Genomic DNA, 21,754 nt, shown 5'->3' on the forward strand with positions numbered 1-21,754 from the left:
TTCAGGTTCCCATTGAATTGTTGGAAATTCTGATCTGTAGGTCTGAGATGGGGCAGGAAAGTGGTTGTTAGAAGAGGAAATTAAGGATAAATTTTTGAAGAGCCCCAGCCTTCAAGAAGTGAATAAAGAGAACAGACCAAATACACAAATAACTATGAAATGTGCTGACCTCTTGAAGGAGGAAAAGATTTTAACAGGCAGCAGTGTGTAATTCAGGAAAAGATTCACAAAGAATAAAGCATCTGATGACCTTTGGTCATTCCTTAAGTCATCAAGTATCTGCATACTAGATACTACAGATAGCCACTCATCAAAGCCAGAAATCTGGACTCCTTTCTTCTCCGCCTTCTTTGATCACAACTGAGTCCTGTCTACTAATCCTTATGAATATTTCCTTAAAGTTTCATTGATTCATACCTCTCTCCTTTAATATTGCCTCCTTATTTCCTGTTTACCCTACTGTAAGAACCTAAGTAGTTTCCTTGGCTCTAGATTTTTTTTTTTTTTTTTAATTCCACTGCAACCCAGTCTCTATACCGTCACAGAGTAACAGTCCTAAAATGTAAAGATAATCACTTTAATTCTCAGGTTGAAACACATTAGCAACTCCCTATCACCTATGGGCAACAAAGACTCAAGTTTCCTTTGCCATGTATCTGAGATACTTCTCAGGGTGTCTAGTTATCTTCTGCTCCCAGACACAATATACTCTCTACTCCAGCCATAATGGCACCACCTTGCCAACTCCAAGTGTGCTCTGCCCTTGCATGTCTGTCCCTATAAGCCTTTCTGCTTTGACTTCCCTCCTCACTTCTCCCCTCCCCAAAAGTTTCTGCCTGTCAAATTCCAACTTATTCTTTAAGAGGGTGCTCAAGGGTTTTCTCCTTTATGAAGGTTGCCTTCATATTCTCTCCCTACCACTGCCACAGGACAAGTTATTCTTATTCATGTATGTACAGAACTTAATCCAGTGGATTGTTTATTTACTGACATGTTTAATTCCCCCTAGTTTAGGACCTTGTATCCTTCTGCACATAGCACAATACCTGGTCCACTGTGCAACTGATATGCATGAATGAGCAAATGTATATAAGGGTGGCTGTCATCTCAGAATCTAAGGACAGAGCACAGTGCTTTTGAATACGTATTGAGTTAGAACTGGAGGGTATTCTGCTAAGTGAAGTAAGTCAATCAGAGAAGGACAAACATGATTTAAATCATTCGGGGAATATAAAAACTAGTGAAAGGAATTAAAGGGGAAAGGAGAGAAAACGAGTGGGAAAAAATCAGAGAGGGTGACAGAATATGAGAGACTCCTAACTCTGGGAAATGAACAAGGGGTAGTGGAAAGGGAGGTGGGTGGGAGGATGGAGTGACTGAGTGACAGGCACTGAGGGGGGCACTTGACAGAATGACCACTGAGTGTTATACCATATGTTGGCAAATAGAACTCCAATAAAAAATATACAAAAAAAAATTTAAAGAGATTTATTAGAAATATTTTAAAAATAATATGTATTGAGTAACATGAAAATATAATCTGAAACAAATTATTAGGTCATTATAGATATTTCATCATGTAAAAAAAAAGGGTAAGGGGTTGGCCTAGATGATTAAAGGCCTTTTACAATTCTAAAATTCTAGGCATCTATGTATTCTTTTGTCTACTTTTTAAACTAGGAAAACTCTAGAGCTAAAGAGGGATAGTAACTATTAGAAAATGATCCAATGGATTACAACCATTTTCAAAATAGAAAGTCAAAGATAACTAAAAAACAGAACAAAGTAAAAAGTTCTGTATTATCTTCAACTTGTAAGAAGAATGACTTATTCTGACCCAAGTCAAACAATGATGGAAAAATACATCCCACTGTAAAACCTCGAGAGGCCGTATTTGGCATCTCAACTTTCCAGTTAATGACAGTCCTCACTTGAATTACATCGCATTTCAAAGCAGATTGCCTGTTAAATAACTGCATCTCCCAGAAGTACCCTGCTGTGGAAGCTGAAACATTAGCCACAATGAAATTACTTTGTGAAGATCATAAGTCAAACAAATTCCAAAACAGAACCTTTGATGTGAAACCCAGTTTTATGTTCTGATCTCTTGATAATAGCTCAGCTTTGTAAATTCTTAATGGTGTTCTCCTCTATTCACATTTGTTCACTATAAGTAAAATCCAGTGAAATTTATCCATTATTTTTTAATATAGAATTCTTTTTTTTTTTCTCAAGATTTTATTTATTCATGAGAGACACAGAGAGAGGCAGAGACATTGGCAGAGGGAGAAGCAGGGTCCCTGTTGGGAGACCATTGTGGAACTCGATCCCGGGACCCCCCGGATCATGACCTGAGCCAAAGGCAGATACTCACTGAGCCACCCAGATGGCGCTAAATAGAATTCTTAAAAGGCCTCTGCTATGCTACTCAAGGGCTCTACTAAAAAAGCAAAAAAACTGAACAACCAGATCTGCCTTTCTCAGGCATCTTTATCATTAAATTATCCCCCAAATGAGGTTACACCATGATTAACCTAGAAAGGACAAAGTTTTCTTGGGTTTTCATCCTTTTCTTCATAGGGTATATATCATATTAGCTATTTTACAAAGAAAATTTGGAAAAGAAGGAGGTATAGAAGTCAATATACAGGAAAGTTGAACAGTGGTCTATATTCTAACTACAATGAAGGGGAATGAACAGATCTCATTTTCAAATAACCATTTATTAAGCACTGAAAGTAAAGACCCCAAAACATAAAACTAAAAACTTAGAACAGGAAAAAAATAGAGATTACCATGGCTATCTCTACTAGTAACTTGGGATAAGCCACAGAAACTGAATGATGTTGATGGAACACATTTGGGATGGTAGTGAATGGCATGTTTTTAAAGATTAAGTATAATATCTGTACCCACAGTACAAAGACAAGTGCAGGCACACAGATGTGGTATACAATGTTAACATTCTTCCCCTTCCTGGTAGCACTTTTACCTTTGCAAGACTATCTTTCTGAGCATCTGTTTGCTCTCCTTTCACAAAGGCAAAACAAGAGCCCAGTGGCACATATCCATTATTTTCTCCTACTGAGTCTGGATATACTTCATAAGGAAAACATTTCATACTATCAGTTTTGTGTTCATTATTATGTCCATGAAATCTGGCACACCTGTTTTGGATTGAATCACTGGCCTCCAGAAGAAATTTTGGAGTCCTAATCCCTAGAGATCTCAGAATGTGATCTCTTTTGGAAATGGGATTGTTGAGATAAAATTAGTAAATTAAGATGAAGTCATATTGGACTAGGATGGGTCCCTAATCTTAATGGTGTCCTTACAGGAAGAGAAGAAGTACACACGCACGAAGGGGGCACACTGTGAAGATGGAGGCAGAGACTTATGTGCTGCAGCTATATGCCCAGGAACAGTGAGGATCGTAAGCAAGCCATTAGGAAGAAGATTCTCTCTTGTAGGTTTCAGAGGGAGCATGGCCTTGCCACACCTTGATTTTGGATATCTGGGTTCCAGAACTTGAGACAATAAAATTCTGTTGTTTTAAACCACCCAGTTAGTGATATTTTGTAACAGTAGCCCTAGGAAACTGATACAACCTATCACAAACACAATCCTAAAAGAATATTACAAATGCCTAATGTGTGCATAAACTTTCTTGACCTCAGAAGTGTTTTTACTGTAATTATTTGGTATGTTACAACTATATATCCTATATGATCCTTGGAATGACTCAGGAGATTACTGTCCCATTGTGTCACCTGAGAAACTAAGGGTCAAAGAAGTTATATAAAAGAAGGTCTCTTTCTATGTTTCTACTCCAAAGACCTGCTGGCTAATAGAACTACACCACAGGCATTACTCTGTACAATATTCCACTTAGCTTTACTATTTTCCCTTTAGCACAATTTTTAATTTTAATAGTTTTATTAGAATATTCACATTCCATAAAATGTATTTTTGCTCTTCTAAAACATAAAGTCAATAAAAATAAATAATAAATAAATAAATAATACATACATACATACATACATACATAAAGTCAGTGTTTTAGGGGGTTTTTTGGTAAAGATTTTATTTATTTGAGAGAGAGTGAGAGAGAGACTACAAATGGTGGGCAGGGGCAGAGGGAGAACCAGAACCCCCCATTGAGGGGATAGCATGTGGGGCTTGATCCCAGGACCCTGAGATCATGACCACCTGAGCCAAAGGCAGACGCTTAACAGCCTGAGCCACCCAGGCAGCCGAAGTCAATGGTTTTTAATATATTCAAGGTATGTAATCATCACTACAATCTAACTTTAGAACATTTTCATCACCCCAAAAGAAACCCCATGCCTTAGAAGTCACTCCCTGACCTCCCTTCTGTGTACCCCCTTGCAACCAATAATCTACTTTCTATCTCTATGGATGTGCTTATGCTGAATATTTCATATAAATGGAATCATGTATTATGTGGTCTTTTGTGACTGACTTCTTCCACTTAGCCTATTTTTAAGGTTCATACAGGCTGTAGCATATACCAGCACAGTTTCTAATTGCTAAGTAAGATTCCATTGTGTGGATACACTACATTTATTTATACATTCATCTGTTGTTAGATCCATTTATCAGTTGATGGATCCATTTATCAGTTGATGGGTATTTGAGTTCCTGCCATTTTTTACTATAATGAATGCTGTGAACATTCTGCACAAAGATTTTGTCTGGACATATGTTTTTATTTCATGTGGGTGTACACCAAGGAGTAGAATTGCTGGGTTATAGGATAACTCTAAATATAATCTTCTGAGGAACTGACAGACTATTTTCCAAAAAAGTTTATATGTACCATTTCACCTTCTCACCAGCAATATATAGATTCCAATTTCTCCATATTCCTGGACATTTGTATACCTTCCTTGAAAAAAAAAAGTCTATTCAGATAGCCCATTTTAAAATTTCTTTTTTTTAATTGAGTTGTAAGAGTTCCTTATATACTCAGGATACAAGCCCTTTATCAGAGATGTTTGCCAATATTTTTTCCTCCTCTGTGGATTAACTTTTCATTTTCTTGATGACACTATGCAGTATAAAATTTTTTAATTTCGTTTTCCTCCCATCACTTATACTTTTGTTGCTGCATCAATGAAGCCTTTGCCTACCCAAAGTCATGAAGAGTCATTCCTATATTTTGTTCTAAAGGCTTTATAGTTTCAGCTCCTACATTTAGGTCTATGATCCACTTGAGTTAATTTTTGTGTATGGTAAAAGGAAGAGGTCTATTTTATTCTTTGGCATATGGATGTCCAGTAGTTACAGCACGATTTATTAACCCCTTTATTTAACTACATATTTTGGCATACATTTTTTTTTGTTATTACTTGAAATCCATTGTGAAATGAGATTGGTATAAATAAACTAGTTGACTTAAAATTATTATTTGACCAAGGTCATATGTCTAGTAAGTGGCAGAGCTGTGACTGAACCACAGGTCTTAGGATGCCAAATTTCATGTTTTTTGTGAGAACACAATATTACCTTTTATGTGAACATGTTTCGGATTTATTCATCAAAGATAGGAAAAGATACTTGAAACTATATTTCATTATACAAGGAATGACTGAACATACTTAAGATTTTGCTTGCTTCTTTTTACATATGTCAATAAGAACAGTTAAAATCTGCTGAGCACTCAATTTGTGCCAGAAATGTTTTAAGTCCTCAGTGTGATCTTAATCATCATAACAATCTTAAAAAACAAAAACAAGTGTCAAAAAAAAAGAAAGAAAGAAAGAAAGAAAGAAAGAAAGAAAGAAAGAAAAACAAGCATCTATCCTATTCCCTCCTGTTTTTACAGATGGAGAAACTAAGACACAAAGATAATAAGCACATTGCTCAAGACCACAGAGTTGGTAAGTGGTAAGAATCAGGCAATATGGCTCCAAAGATCATGATATTCTTCTTTTATTTTTTGATGATTTTATTTATTTGGGGGGGGGGGGCATGCATAAGTGGGGATGGAGGGAGAAGAGTGGGAGGAGCAGACTCCCCACTGAGCAGGGAGCCTGACGTAGAGTCTGACACAGGGCTGGACCCCAGGACTCTGAGATCATGACCTGTGCAAAAGGCAGATGCTTAACTGACTGGGCCACCCAGGTATCCCAAGACCATGTTCTTCTTAACACTTTGAAAGCAAATTATTTTAAGAGAAAAGCATTTACCACGTTATGCTTAAACAGATCAGCAACCATCTAGAAAGGGACACTTAGCTCTTTTAATTATTGCCACTGCTGTCACAGCTAAAGAGGCAGTGAGGTCGTCAGGATGGCTAAAAACTCTAAAAGAGGGAAATTATCAATATGCTAGATTCAGGTATAAAAATACTAGATGTCCATGACTAACTGAAGAAGTAATCTCATTTTAAAAACAGAAAAATATTTAACAGTGATACTGCAGCAAGTGGCACAACTAAAGACAAAGCCCAACAATACAAATACCAAAAGGGAAAGGAAAGGCCCGTACAAACACAGAGGAAGGAACTCTGGAAGTCTCCAATAGCCACAAAACGAATGAGTCAACCAGGCAGTGTTGTGACAGGAAGTGCTGAGAAGATGTGTAACACCAAAGGGCTAGAGAGAAATCGTTCCTTTATACCATCAGTGAGACCCCTAGGAGAATGTGGACATCACTTTTGGTCACTATACTTAAAGAAGCATTGGGAGAAATCAGAAAGAGTTTGAACAAGAGAAACAAACAAACCCAAACAACGGGAAACAGTACTTGTTAGGAAAAGAACTTGCAGTTTAGCCAAGACAGTAAAGGTTCATTTAATTACTGCCTTTAGAGCGGAAGACCACTGGAAGCCTATTCCCCAAACCCTGAAGGCTTAGGCTTTTTCTGGTCATTTATTTCTGTCAGATATCACTTTCTTAGAGGCCTTTATCCTAAGTAGATTCCTCAGTTCCCAGCACATTGCTCTGTTTTATTAACTCCATAGCATGTAATAATCTGGAGTTCTCACTAGTCCCGTGAATATATGACCCTCTTGTCCCATTAGGATGTAAGTTGTTCATAAGCAAAAACCTTGAACACTGCTTTATACCTACTTCATACTTTTTTCCATCTGGTATATATCTGGGAAATAGAATTTTACAAATACTTGTAGAATCTGTATCCATGAAGAAGCAACAAGGAAAATAAGCTTTCAAATCAGAGTAGAGAGTAGTAAAACACCAGACGAATTACTCAACAGTCAAAGTAAAACCCACACACCACTGAGGGATGCTGTGGGCCTTTAAGAACGGTCCCTCCTCTGTCTTAGGCATCTTACAAACTCATCTGACTTAAGACTAAACAACTTCTAGTGGTTACTCCCAACAATATGATTCAATACTTTATGGTATTAAGTCTTACAAGAAATAAGCAAATAATCATTGAGTTCTTACAATGTACTGAACAGTGTTCTAAGACTTTACGCATATCAAATCATTTAGTCCTCAACTAAGAGATAAATTCTATTCTTTTCTTCATAAAATGGGGGCACTTTAGCTCAAAGAGATTAAATAATTTGCCCACTCACCTAGCTCTTAGGTGGTAGAGCTGGGATTTAAATTCAAACAATTACACAATTTATACCATTCATTTAAGGCTGAAATAAATGTAAATAGAGCAAAAATACATTAAAGAGGAAACAATTGATGTTATGGCATAGAAGTTAGGTAATGTGGGTTTTCTCCTCTACAGTTTTATAGGCTTGCTATATGGATCCTTTCAAATTCTGTTTTGCTGTAAGATGTTCGAACACATCTTGGGGTTATTTTTTCCCTTGTAATGATGTCTTTATTAAAAAAAAGTAGTTATAATAAAGCATTCATGTCAAACTAGAGAAAATAAAATGAACTTCCAAGTACTAACGTATCTTTAATAATTATCAACATGTAGCCAATCTTATTGCAATGTATACTGAAAATACAAATACTGAATCACCTCAAAGGGAATCCTGCTGTGTTATTAATAGCAGTCTTTATTCTATCTCTAAAAAGATTTCATTAAGTCTGAAATGCATGTAATTCCTTTTTTTCAAGTAGAATTGTTAGCAATACAAGGAACAATCCTGAGAGGGTATTTTTGTTACCCAAAAGAAAACCAATGGACAGTGCCAAAAATAATTTCTCAAAATATTACTAAATATCTCTAAGTGATGTACCTTTAGAAATGTGACATCTTAGGTACTACATTATAGCAGGAACTAAATTTAAATTAGAAAATATTTTATAAATCTTAAGAAAAAACTAACTAGGAATTTTGTGCCTATCGTGCTAATAAATATTATTTCCAAATGTCACGAGAGACCAACAAACACACAAGTAGAAACAAATTAAATACCAACACATACCTGTTTGTCTCCTAGGTCAGGGTCCCCTTTACTAGAGTCAGAGCTGACATCGTCTTCATCAGAACTGTTGATGTCTTCTTCCTCATCTGAAGGAAGTTCACCAAGACCAAGACCAAGATCATTGTGTCCTTCCTGGGATGCTCCAGAACTGCTTCAGTGAAAGTTATCCACATTAGTCACCTTAAATAACAAGAACACTACCAAAAAACCACACAGGACAAACCATGTTATTCCTGTGATGTAAGTAAGGTATACCTAATGGATATAAACACAGGGATGGAAATATCCAGACCAACCAAACTTCCCCTTTTCTTTCACTATCTCAGGTGTTAAAAACTCAAATTCATTTTTGGTTTAAAATAAACATCTTGGGGGCAGCCCAGGTGGTTCAGCAGTTTAGTGCCACCTTCAGCCCAGAGCGTGATCCTGGAGACCTGGGATCGAGTCCCGCGTCAGGTTCCCTGCATGGAGCTTGCTTCTCCCTCTGCCTGTGTCTCTGCCTCTCTCTCTCTCTCTCTCTCTCTGTCTCTCATGTATAGATAAATAAAATCTTTAAAAATAATAATAATAATAAATAAATAAACAAACATCTTGGAAAGCATGTATTTTCATAATAGGAAGGTGGGTGTGAGAAGCAAGTTTTCCAGCTGCCCTAATCCTATACTTCCAAATCTACTTGAAAAGAACAGGTCTCTGCTCATATAAATCATGGAGCCTCACAGGATTTGGCTGGGTTACCACAAAAGGGGCACTCACTAGCTACACAGGAACATTAGAAGCAGTGGCGTTTCCCTGGGTTTCAGTGTTTCTTTTTTTAAAAGCAATTAACCAATCTATCAGAATTGGGAGGTAATGATGGTGAACACAATAAGCAATGCATGTGCTACTGTAAACATGTGCCCAACCACCCTGATTGTCACCAATTCCTTTTAGGTAACCACCTCATAAGACATGGGAAAGGACAAGGATGTTAAAAATTCTTGGGCTCTGATCCAGACCTGTTGAATCAAAAAGTCTAGGGTTGCAGGGCCCTGAGAGGATACATGTTGGAAGTCTGAAAATCACTGTACCAGGCCATTTACCAACTCTGCCTCACCAGCCTGACACTGTCAACATTTCCCACTTTCTACTGAAACAGAGCTCTTGAATCTAACAGTCATTGTTACAATCCCAGTTTGGGGTAGGGGGAATTCCACAGCAAAGTTCCCCAGGAAGACAACAGAAATAATTCTAACTTTGGTTGTAAAGACTCAGGAACAAATTAACTGTAGCAACTGCTTTCCTGCCTGCAGTCTACAAGAATATCGCAGAATAGAAGAGTCAGTAAAAGATGCACAGAAAAGAAAATCATCAGGGGAAACACTCAGAATAAAGAGATAGTTGTATTTCACCCTCACAGGTCCCTCACAGGTCAGGGGCAGGTCCACTCAACTGCCAAGGTTTCCACCAGTCATGAAAATTTCTAACAGGAACTTTAAAAGCTAAAGATGAATTTTCTGCCAGTTCCTGATTACACATTATAGGATACAGACTAGCCTCACATGCCATTCCTGGAACTCATCTCTTACAGAAATCAGTTGGATGAAGGCAGAATGCCAAAAGGAACACCTCCCTCTGCCAAAGACAGGGGTTCCTTATTATTCAGTAGCTGGAGGGCCTGGGGAATCATATCGCAGCCTCAATTAAGTGGGTGCACACCTTATCATAGCTCCATGACACGGAGGAGACTCACTCCCCAGGGAGGAGTTGGGAGTGGAGAGCGGAAGCTTCCTAGTCAGATCACTGGCAAGATTCACTGTCGCTGGGTGCACAGACAGGAGCCCAACCCAGTTGGGTAATTAGTTGATTTAAGTTAAGTTAGCAAGAGTAAATAAAGCTAACAGGATGTAGAGACTGCAGGGTACATTCATATAAATAAAAGAAAACATACCTTAACACTTGTTTTTATCTTCTTTATCTCTTTACATCCTCTAAAACCCTGCTACTCAAGACACATTCAATCTATGAGCTGCTTCAGCAGCACCAGGAAGCTTTTTAGAAAAACAGAACTTCAGGCCTCACCCTGCTGCACTGAATCACAACCTGGTTATAAACAAAAATCCAAGTAATTGTGGTTTTTTCACTCCGTGCACTCTTAGACTCAACAGTATAACAATTTTGAATAATCAGCAACAAAGCTTGTAGCACCTGCAAAGAAATTAGGTTTATTTTGTCTGAGAGAGAGCTGAGAGGTGTTTCTTGGTCCAACATTTAGAAAGCCATTATTAAGGAGATGGTAAGCAGCTAGCTGCCACAACCATTAGGGGTACAATTATTTACAAAAGTTAACATTTAATAACAAGAAGAAAAAAAGCTTTAAATATTAAAAGGACATGGATCAAAACATAACAGCCACAAAATACTGGGAGATTTTAGGTCTGAAAATTGCCTTCCTACAGAAAACCTCCCCTGGCCACCCCCTCTCTATCCCACATTAATATACTTACCTCTTCTAAATCCCACACCATCTTACTCAACCGCACATGGTGATATATTTATTTCCCTCACTAAAACATAAACTCCTAAGAACAAATAAATGGTCTTTTTCAGTTGAATCGGAAGCATACTGCTTAACATTTAATAGGCCCTCAGTAAATTTTTACTGAATAAACAAAAATTATATTAGAAAGCAAAGGCTGTTAAATCTCAGAGGTTCAGACGCTAAGTATTTTTGGTGGTGGTGATCACAAAGATTTGAAGAGGGGGAATACTACAATAGTGTATGGTTTAAAAGGGAAACACCATCCTAGGCATCATAATCAATGGTGTGGAAGTGGGAATGTTTGTATTTAGGAAATAAAAAGAACATTTTGGAGACACTAGGGTGGCTCAGCAGTTGAGCATCTGCCTTCGGCTCAGGACGTGATCCTGGAGTTCCAGGATCGAGTCCCACATCGGGCTCCTACATGAAGCCTGCCTCTCCATCTGCCTATGTCTCTGTCTCTCTCTGTGTCTCTCATGAATAAATAAATAAAATATTTTTTAAAAATAAAATAAAATTAAAAGAACATTTTGGCTGCAGCACAATCTCCTATACATAATTAATTGGGGGGGGGGGAGCTTGGAGAGGATGACAGGTGCCAAACAACAGAAGAGTCCATATTCATCTTGTAGGCCTTCAATAAGAACTCTCAAATCTTCCAGTAAACCTCAAAGATTTCCTCATTAGAACTCCAACTGGAGGGGTACCTGGGTGACTCAGTGGTTGAGCATCTGCCTTTGGCTCAGGTCATAGGCCAGGGTCCTAGGGACTTGATCCCAGTCTCCCAGATGCAGAACTGGATCCCAGGACCCTGGGATCATGACCTGAGCCAAAGGCAGATACTCAGCCACTGAGCCACCAGGTGCCCAAATAAACAAAACCTTAAAAAAAAAAATAAAAACATGGGCAGCCCGGGTGGCTCAGGGGTTTAGCGCCGCCTTCAGCCCAGGGTGTGATCCTGGAGAACAGGGATCAAGTCCCACATCGGGCTCCCTGCATGGAGTCTGCTTCCCCCTCTCCCTGTGTCTCTTCCTCCCTCTCTCTCTCTGTGTGTCTCTCATGAAAAAATAAAAATAAAATCTTTAAAAATAAATAGATAAAAAATTAAAACAAAAAAAAACCTCCAACTCAAATATCATTACCATATTTCTCTCATACCAATTCAAGAAGAAAACAATACCTCTTCCATCAATCCAGCCCTTGTAGGCACAGCCTCTGCCCCACTCCCCCCACCCAACCAGATGCTCACTAATTAGCATCAGTGAGCTCCTCTTAATGATCTCAAAAGATTGAACTGGAATGAAAGGAGCTCCCCAAACATCTGGATGGTAAATACTGGAGACCACTTATGATTTCTGAAGCATAAAAGGGAGGAAAATGAGCAAACTGGATTCTAAGGAGACTAATCTTGTAACCCAAAGTCAGTGAACTAACTGTGGGCCAAATGGAGCTGGGCACAGTGAAAGAAGTGGAAGGAGGTCTAAGAAGTAATTTCAACAGTGCAGACAGCCTAAATGAGGTTGGCTACATGAGGAATTAAGAAGAAGGGTTGGATCTAAGAGTTAAAAAAAAAAATCAACAGGGCTATGGTAAAGAGGGAGGGGAAAAACTTGAGTCTTCCTTCAAGAATTCATGAACAGTCACTAGCAAAATGAGGGAAACATCACAATTGAAATAGAAACATATTAACAAGGGATATGATTTTATTTTTTAAAGGAATATGATTTTAAAGGAAAGATAATGAATGGGTTTAGCAGCAAAATCAGGAAAGATGGCAGCCAGTATCCACATTTACATGTTCATTTCTACGTGATCAAAAAGAAAAATTATTGATTAATCTATTTTCCCATGTAATCCTTAACAGCTTTTAAATCTATAGATCTTTCATAATGAAATATTCCTTACCAACTCCTTACCAATGCCAGCCATTAAATTAGGGGCTCTTCTATTCTTTACATTTCCTTCCCAAGTGTCAAAAGATAATGTCTTAACACTGTCAGCTTTGTGGGCTAAAGGAACAGAACATAGTGTTTCCTCCATACTTTCCTGCCTGGCTATTTCATAATTTGATAATCAAGGTAAAGGAAAGTAAGCTGCAACCACAACCAACACAAGGTCAGGTCTGGGCTCTACCTCCCCAGGCCATCCTTTTCAAGTGAGAATTGTTTCTGGATGGAGTAAGGACAGAGAAGAGTAACACCAGAAGCAAATTCCCACTGATTAGGCAGCTGTTCTTTGGTTCCACATGTCAAGGATCTACACATTTGGACTGATTATTTAATACCATCATTTTTTAAAAATTACTTATTTTTTGTTTATGTTATTTACAATATAGGGACAATACATCCTCCACTGGGAGTACGTCAAATTTCTCATTCAGAAGGAATTGTCTTTTTAAAAATACTAATTTAATTGATTACCCCTGAATTTTCAGGAACGTGAAATCTGTACAACATTGAACCAGACATTACTACCAAAATACTCTTGTGAACCTCCATGAAGCTGAAAATGCCAGCAAAGGGAGGGGAGAAGGACAAGGATAGCAGAGGAAGGAAAAGGAGAAGCAGAGTTAGCTGAAGAACACTTTGAAAGCACTGAATTCTGTCCTCTGTTGTTGATGAATCCAGTTATCTTTTTCCTCTCTTGCCTGCAATTTTATTCTGAGACCCTTAAACAAAGAATGTTCCACATAATTCCTCTCAAACTTGAAGGAAAAAAGTTTATTCCAACATCCTCAGCTTCAAAGTTTCTTTCTCACTTTTAAGTCACAACGTGTAAATCTGAACTGTCATCTTTCTCTTCCTCTTCCTTCTACGCCTGGATCAAACTGAACAGAACCTGTTAGTCCTCAGGATGTTGTTATAGTTCTTTTACAAATGCTGTCTCATTATGACTTGGTGATTAGGTGTTTTTTTTGGCTGCTTTCATATTTATTGCAGAATGAATGGAAAAAACTACTGGTGAGCACTTAAGGATGAACATTATATAGAAAAGTCAGCAAAAACTTTTTTTCATAAGTTATGTATTATATGCCAACTACATAATATTGGTTCACGATTTTCACTAGAAAAGTGTTTCTATTTAGTGTATATACCTTTATAGGTATATACGTTTATAGGGTATAGGTTTATACATTAGTTTTTAAATATACATTTAGTTTTACTCTGGTACTTCAGCTCCTTTATTGAATTTCAGGTTGAGAATCATGAATCAAATCCATTAAAGAAGGAATTTTTTTAAAGATTTTATTTATTTATTTACTCATGAGAGACACACAGAGAGAGGCAGAGACATAGGCAGAAGGAGAAGCGGGCTCCCTGTGGGGGGCCTGACACGGGACTGATCCCAGGGCCCCAGGATCATGCCCTGAGTCAAAGGCAGACATTCAACCACTGAGCCACCCAGGCGTCCCCATAGAAAAAGGATTTAAAAACCATTCTTATTCTTGTTTCCAGGTCCTCTTTTTAATTACAGTTTTTGGATAATTTTCCACCCAGATGACTTTGCTGGGAACTACCCCTAAAATAATTAAGTAACCTCTCTACTACTTTTAGGAAACATGGCATGACTGTGAAATAGGTACATATGCCCACTTTCATCCTCAAATAAAGCCAGATTCATGTACTTGTGGCATGTTTTTAGGTTTTCCAAACATATGATCTTGAACAATTATTTTAAGTACGTGCAGAGCCAGGCTGACAGAACATAAAAGCCAAAAGATAACAGAGCCTGAAGCAAACTTATCTGACCTGAACAAAAATCAGGTTCTTCAAGTGTGACCCCTATGTGCTATCATGTGATAGGTATTTTCTATTACTAACTGCTTTGACTAAAAAGAAACTTCAGTGATTGAATAACATGTAAGGCTGTGGACGGATGGTATTCTTACTACCGTAATAAGTAATAATAGTGAAAATCCTTCCCTTTTAAGAAAGGTAGTTTATTAGTTTATTTTTTAAATATACATTAATTTTTAATCTCTTGAGAAGTTAAGAGAAACTTTAATTTTAAAAATTAATGATATTATTGTCTTGATTTTAGTAAAAATATATATATAATATATAGCATATTAACTTCTTTGAGTTAAACACTTTGATTAATAAAACACAAAATACAAATGAATAAAATCACTGCAATAAGGGATAGGATAGCAGGAGTTTGTTACCAAAAAAGAGAAAAGGAAGTGAAAAGAAACTTGCAACATAAAATAGACACAATTAAGTGTTTCATTCTTTGGTTGGTGAATTTTAGAGGTGTTAACAACCAAACCTTTTAAAAATAGCAAGCTGGGATTCTATAGCTTCAGGAAAAGGAACCACAGAGAAATAGCTTCCCTGAAATATAAACTGGGTGTTTAAAAGTTTAAAAGTGAAAAAAAAAAAAAAGTTTAAAAGTGGAGACACTGTCAGGATGGAATGTAAAAAGTTTAAAAGTGGAGACACTGTCAGGATGGAATACCAGGCTTCAGTGACGGACACCCACTTCAATTTCTAGGGTGATCCTTAACTTTTAAAATACCATTCTCATTCTCTTCCCCCAGAAATGCATTTGTTACTAGGATTACCTAAATGATTAAAAACAAAATCAAAGGTTGGTACCTTGAGGCTGTTGTTTAAAATAGTCATTGCAGGATGACAGTTTAAAAAACAAATGCAAAATGGGGCACCTGGGTGGCTCAGTGGTTGAGCATCTGCCTTTGGCTCAGGGCATGATCCTGGGATCCTCAGATGGAGTCCAGCATTAGGTTCCTCACAAGGAGCCTGCTTCTGCCTCTGAATATGTCTCTGCTTCTCTCTGTGTGTGTCTCTCATGAATAAATAAATAAAATCTTTTAAAAATATATTTTTAAAAATGCAAAAAATAAATAAATAAATAAACCTGACACATAATGTTGAGAGGGAGGCAAAAAGCCTTTGTATTATTTATATGAATTATTAAAACACAAAACTATACCCTAAAAAAGAAAAAAAAAGGAATTCAAAATTCCTTAAGAGAACCTACTCAGATGTTCACACCTGTTTTATACTTAAGTAGCTTTTTAGAGTCAGGAAGGTTTAACTACAAAGAAACAGTACTAAAAAGAGTTTGCATCAAAGGCCATTAATATGGAGACTGGTTAAATAAGCTGGGACACATCCATACAATGAATTTCTAAACAGCTGTTTAAGAAATGAGGTAGATCTATGCACAATGATATAGACTGTTCTCCAAGAATTTGGCTGGGTTTAAAAGAAATCAAGGCATGGAACAGTGTGCATCTATTTGCGTAAAAAAGCAAAAGAACACATACACACAGAAAAACATATATACAAAACAAAAAACACGCTTTTGCATATACAGAAACACACATTTTTATGTGTGTATGTATATATTGTTTGTATATAATTGTACACACACACCCAGAAATACAAATATACCAGTAGATATCTCTGTAAAGATTCAAAAGAAACTGATAACAATGTTTGCTTCTGGGACTAAGGTAAGGTCTGAGTTAAGAGAGACTTCACAATTTACCTTTTGGTGTTTTTTTAAAAACATTTTTAATATGTATATTATTACTTTTTCAAAGACAACACAACAAACCCAGAGACTTTGGAAAGTTTTAGAAAGATGATTCAAAGCACCAACTCTTTAGGTACTGCTTAGTTCTTCCCAGAGTGATAAGTAAAAAAAAAAAAAAAAACAAGAACTAATTTTTATGTGAGAAAGGTATACAGATTGCTTTCCTTTACAACCTGTAGGGGTTTATTCGGGGAAAATTATTAGCATGCCTCCTGATAATAGATTGGAGGAATGAGCTTCCGGCCAGCCAGCTGATGGCTTTAAAAAGAAAAAAAGAGGGGCACCTGAGTGGCTCAATTGGTTGGGCATCTGACTCTTGATTTCAGCTCAGGTTATGGTCTCAGGGTCCTGGGATTGAGCCCCACGCTGGGCTCTGTGCTCAGCAGGGAGTCTGGATATTCTCTCTCTCTCTCTCTCCCTGCCCCTCTCCCTACTTCTCCACACACACACCCCCACACACACACACGTGCATGCTCTCTCTCAAATAAATAAAGAAATCTTTTAACAATCAAAAAAGAAAAAGAGGTTGTAAAAGGATTCTTCAACATTCTACGGGGGCCAGAGTAACCACACAACTTGCTGCCTATACCACAGTGAACAGTACCATATACTATTAGACATCTCCCATAGCATTCTGGGGTGTGGAGAATTCCTGGCCTCTAAGTAAGGACAATCATGTCCTGCAGTGTTCCAGGTACAATCCCAGTGAGACAAGAGGAGCCTAAGGCTGATCACAGTCCAGCAGACACTCTTGTCCCTCTGGCTTAGCTGGAAGGCATCTGGTTCAAGCATGAGCTGCTCCCAGCTAGAGAGGAATAGATTGTTATAAAAATATCTCCTGAAATAAGCACTAGCTAAAATAAATACCAAACACTGAATTACCAGCAATTTTGCTTTCTTAAAATTTGGAGGGGTTTGAGAATGATTCCTTGAAATACTCTTCAAGAAGAAATGTGCACAGAAATCTTTTTCTTAATACAAATAAAAAAGCATTCTATTGAGCTTAGAATTGCCTCTAATAAAATATAGCAGGATGCCAATCCAGTTTTGTCATTACAGCAAGATGGTGTTTATTTGTGGAAAAATAAAAATTTTTAAGTCAATTTAGAGTTGATCCAATATACTCTCTTCCCTTTACCTACTCATTATGTAATATGTAACTCATTAGTATCACACCAAATAAAGGACACTAGAAATAATGAGGTTGGGATGGCTACACGAGGGTGCTTCACATTTAGACACATACAGGCACACACACATACAGATGCTGCATATTTAGATATTTACACACATAAATTTATACACATATTTTCATATATATTATAATATTTAAAATACATAAAACTGCTATGCCATTTATCTCAATAAATATTGAGGACTTATATATCATATTATTTTAGGGGCTGGATGAAGATAATCTAATAGAATTAATGTTCAAACTGTAAATTTTATCGGTTGCTCCCCTTTTTACCTGCTGAGTGGAACCTTCCTAAACAGATAGAGGCAGAAGGAACTGGAATATCCACAAATAATTAGCATAAAGGCAGGGAGTATTTTCTAAAATGAATACAACCAGAAGTTAGTGCATGCTAAGTGTTATTAAAGGCAGTGCACAGACACTAAGGCTAGAGAACCAGAAAAATAAACACTCCATGCAGGCTGGGGCAGTCAGAGGTTTGAGGTACAGGCACTTGAAAGAAGAGTCCAGTGAATGAAGAGGAGCACAGGCATCCTAAGTGGAAGAGGACTGAAGGGAAATGGTATGAGCAAAGGCTTGGAGGTCGGAATGGAAGTGTTGTGGAGGGTGATAGGGGCAAGGCGGTGGCGAGGATTTCTGCGTGATGAGAAGTTAGAGGTCTACCAAGTTAGAGAGAGACCTCCTTCTCTTGGCAGGCAGCCACAGCAGAAAAGGCAATCATCCATCCACGATGGGAATTGGGGATCCAACTCAACACCTTTCCTTGGCCTTGCCAGGTTCTAACACCAGAGTCGGGAACCTAGTGGGAGAGCTGGGTCAGGGGAGTAAGACTGGTTGATGAGAACAGTAAAGATAACACCTCATCTTCTATCTTATTAAACAGGGTGACCTTGTGTTTTTGTATCAATTGTACATGCCACACTGCTTACGCTAATTTCTTTTCCTCATAATCTGAGCAGCCACTGAAAAGGTGGTGAGACTTTTGGAAAATATGATCATTCCCTCTGCCCATGCTATGCTCTTGATTGCGAGTTGGTACGAAACTACTATTGTATAACACCTATTGTGTTCTGCCTTTCCATCTATGGAAAACCAAGAGGACACCAAATGGTCTAACGACCAGCTGCCCTTCCTGCTCTGTTCCCTCAGGTAGGGTGCCCTATCCAAATAACTTTCTGTATTATAGGGACAATTCCGGCTACATTTGGGTAGAGAATTTTAGTTCCTTGCCAACACATGCAATTATTCAAACCAGTCAATCACATCCTCCCATGGGAACCAAAGGTCACCCCCAACCCTGATACTGGCTTCCATAGCCCCTGATGACTCACTGTTCCCAATGCAATCCCAGTGTGGCCCTGTGTGGCATGTTATGTCCTCCTCCCCTAGGCTGTATATGTGACCAATAAACTGCTATTAATCTCATCTGTCTAGTATCATGCACTTGGCAATCCCTATAACCCAAGGGCAGGAATCCCTTGCTCGCCAACAGGGTGAATAGGAAATAATAAGAACATCATTAATTAAATCATTTATTATATTGCAAATTAATTTAAATATTAAACTATATATTTATTTTTAAATTACATATAAATTGTAAGTTAACTAAATATTATTATTTTAAATAATTATTAATTTAAAATAATTAAAACCACCAAAGAGGGTGCCATTTTCCAGGATTTTTAAGTACAAAGCAGGTACACTAGTAGTTTCTAATAGAATTATCCCAATGAATCCCCTTGAAGGGTATATCAAGTTAGCTTCCTATACACCTAATTATATTTTGCAGATACATCCAAAGTCTGCTGTAATAAACTTATGCTATTTTCAAGTTATAGAAATATGATATATTCCATGTTATAGAATATTAAGTGTTACATTAAGTACAGACCCTAGTAAATAAAATAGTAGAGAATTACAAGAAACCAGTAGTTAAACTCAAAGGACATATGCCTTCCATCCCAGATCTTATTTTAGCCAGGCCTATTCAAATGTCCCCTTTTTCTAACAGGAACTACAACGTGTAATTGGGATTTCCCACTGCCATGGGGAAAAGGATAGTAGGCTTCTTGTGAATCCATTAGTAGCTGAGATGGGGAGGTTAAATTGTCACTCATGAATACATCAGTTCACTTTCTTATTTAAAACTATAACTATACATGAACAATTCTACTTATCATCTGTCTTCCTCAGGTACTATCCACAAAAGAACTGTCCTAAAAGTCTACCAGGCTATCTATGAATCATCAGTAATCCAAGAGACCTACGTGGAAACCATTTCTTTCTCAGAGCATGGGGACACAGGTCTATTGTTTCAAGATTGAGAGGCTGTAGAGGACAAAAGGACATGGGTTTTCTTCCTCCACTCTTATTCCCATGCATCCTTGAATCTTTTCACTGGTTACATTATTAACTAGTTCTGTGTTTATTTTTAGCTTTCTTGAGTGGGAAACCAAGAAACATCTTAACATTCTAACAAACTTGTGTAGCATCTTTGAAAGCTAGAGCCAGGACAAATGGAAGAGAAGTAAAAATAAACATGTATTTAAGAAGTGAGATACAAAGATTCACTTTAGACAGGATCAGAAGCATTTCATTACACTTTCATACATCTCTAGGAGCAGAGAGAAAGAAGGCAGTAGCAAAGAGAAGAAAAAACACCTAAACCTAAGACAGACTTGCATTTGAATCTAAACTCTACTTTTACCTGGCTGTGTGTAATGGCTGGCTCTTCAGGCTCTTTAATTTTATGTTTCTCTAAACTATAAAATTGAGATAATGCCACCAGCTATGAAGATTAAATGAGATAATGTATACTTGTCTGGTACATGCAATAGGCAGGAAATAAAGACAAATTTTTAAAAAGCAAACATGAGAACAACAACAACTTAGTCCATTAAATAAGTGGAATGAATGGCAAGAGGAACTGGAAGGTTTTGTTCTTGTTCACCAGTGATCACCCCAGAATTTAGTATGATACCTGATCTATTTCCTGCATGCATGAATTAATAAATTAGTGGCCTTTATCCTAATATCTCACACAATAATAGTATAGTATGCATAGACAAGTCTAGTCTGCCTCTTCTTTTTATAAGGCCCAAGAGCCAAGAATGGCTTTTACATTTTAAATTGTGGTAAAAAATCAAGAATAATATTTTGTGACATGTGGAAATTACATAAAACTCAAATTTCAGTGTCTACAAATAAAGTTTTATTGGATCACAGTCACACATTTGTTTTTGGACTGTCTATAGCTGCTTTCACACTATATGCACAGAACAGAATAGTTGCAACAGAGATCACATGGCCTGTAAAGTCTAAAATATTTACCATTTGACCATTTAGGGAAAAAGTTTACTGACCCTCACTTTATTAGCTTACCCAGAGCACAGTATATCTGCTTTGGAGCAAAAAACTGTCTCTGTTTTAATCTGAACTCTGCCGTTTACTATCTAAGATAAGCTCTTAACCTCAATTTGCCTCAGTTTCCTCATCCATAAAATAGGGATAATAATACTGTCTACCTGAAAGAGCTTTATGAAGATTGAATGAATTTATATGAATAATGTGTTAACAACAGTGCCTCGTCATAGAAAGCTCATTTGCTTGCATGCATGTTCTCTGTCCTCATACATTTAGTGTCATCTGTAATATTAAAAAAAATTAGACACTTAAAAGTCTAGACTTGTATAAAAAATGACTTCAGAGAGAAGCTTCTGCATTATCAGTCATGTGAAACAGCTCATCATCAGTGTACACTGCTGAGTAAAGAACTCCTGCAATGAGATCATATGAGCCATGGTTTCACAGCAGGTCACCCTTGGTCTTGTTCTAAACGTTTAATTTCACTGTGTCTTTTTGGGAGCTTACTACCTGTACAGTAATATCCTGCAGCGCAGAATAATCACAATTTTACCCACATTACAGCACTGTCTCCTAATTCTGAAAGAATTTCGGTCACCAACTAAGTTAGAGGTGTCTCATTAGATCTCAAAATACTTTTAAAAGCACTTTTCTAAACACTAGCTTTAACCCTCTTTGGTAAATAAAAATTACAATGAACATACAGACTGAAAAGACAGCTCTG

At 37.3% G+C, this 21,754-nt stretch overlaps 1 protein-coding gene across 2 annotated transcripts in view; it reads right to left on the reverse strand.

The window, feature by feature from the left end:
• The window catches only part of FGD6 (FYVE, RhoGEF and PH domain containing 6), a 111,690-nt gene that overhangs the window by 64,635 nt on the left and 25,301 nt on the right, over window positions 1-21,754 (reverse strand). The window contains exon 3 of one of the 2 annotated variants that reach the window (XM_025439399.3): window positions 8,387-8,534. In XM_025439399.3, coding sequence (XP_025295184.2) covers window positions 8,387-8,534 — 148 coding nt within the window. Of the gene's footprint in view, window positions 1-8,386; window positions 8,538-21,754 lie in introns of both variants that reach the window. The other variant, XM_035699133.2, reaches the window with a different exon arrangement.

The sequence above is a fragment of the Canis lupus genome, chromosome 15, assembly GCF_003254725.2.
Source record: "Canis lupus dingo isolate Sandy chromosome 15, ASM325472v2, whole genome shotgun sequence".
Lineage (NCBI taxonomy): Eukaryota > Metazoa > Chordata > Mammalia > Carnivora > Canidae > Canis > Canis lupus.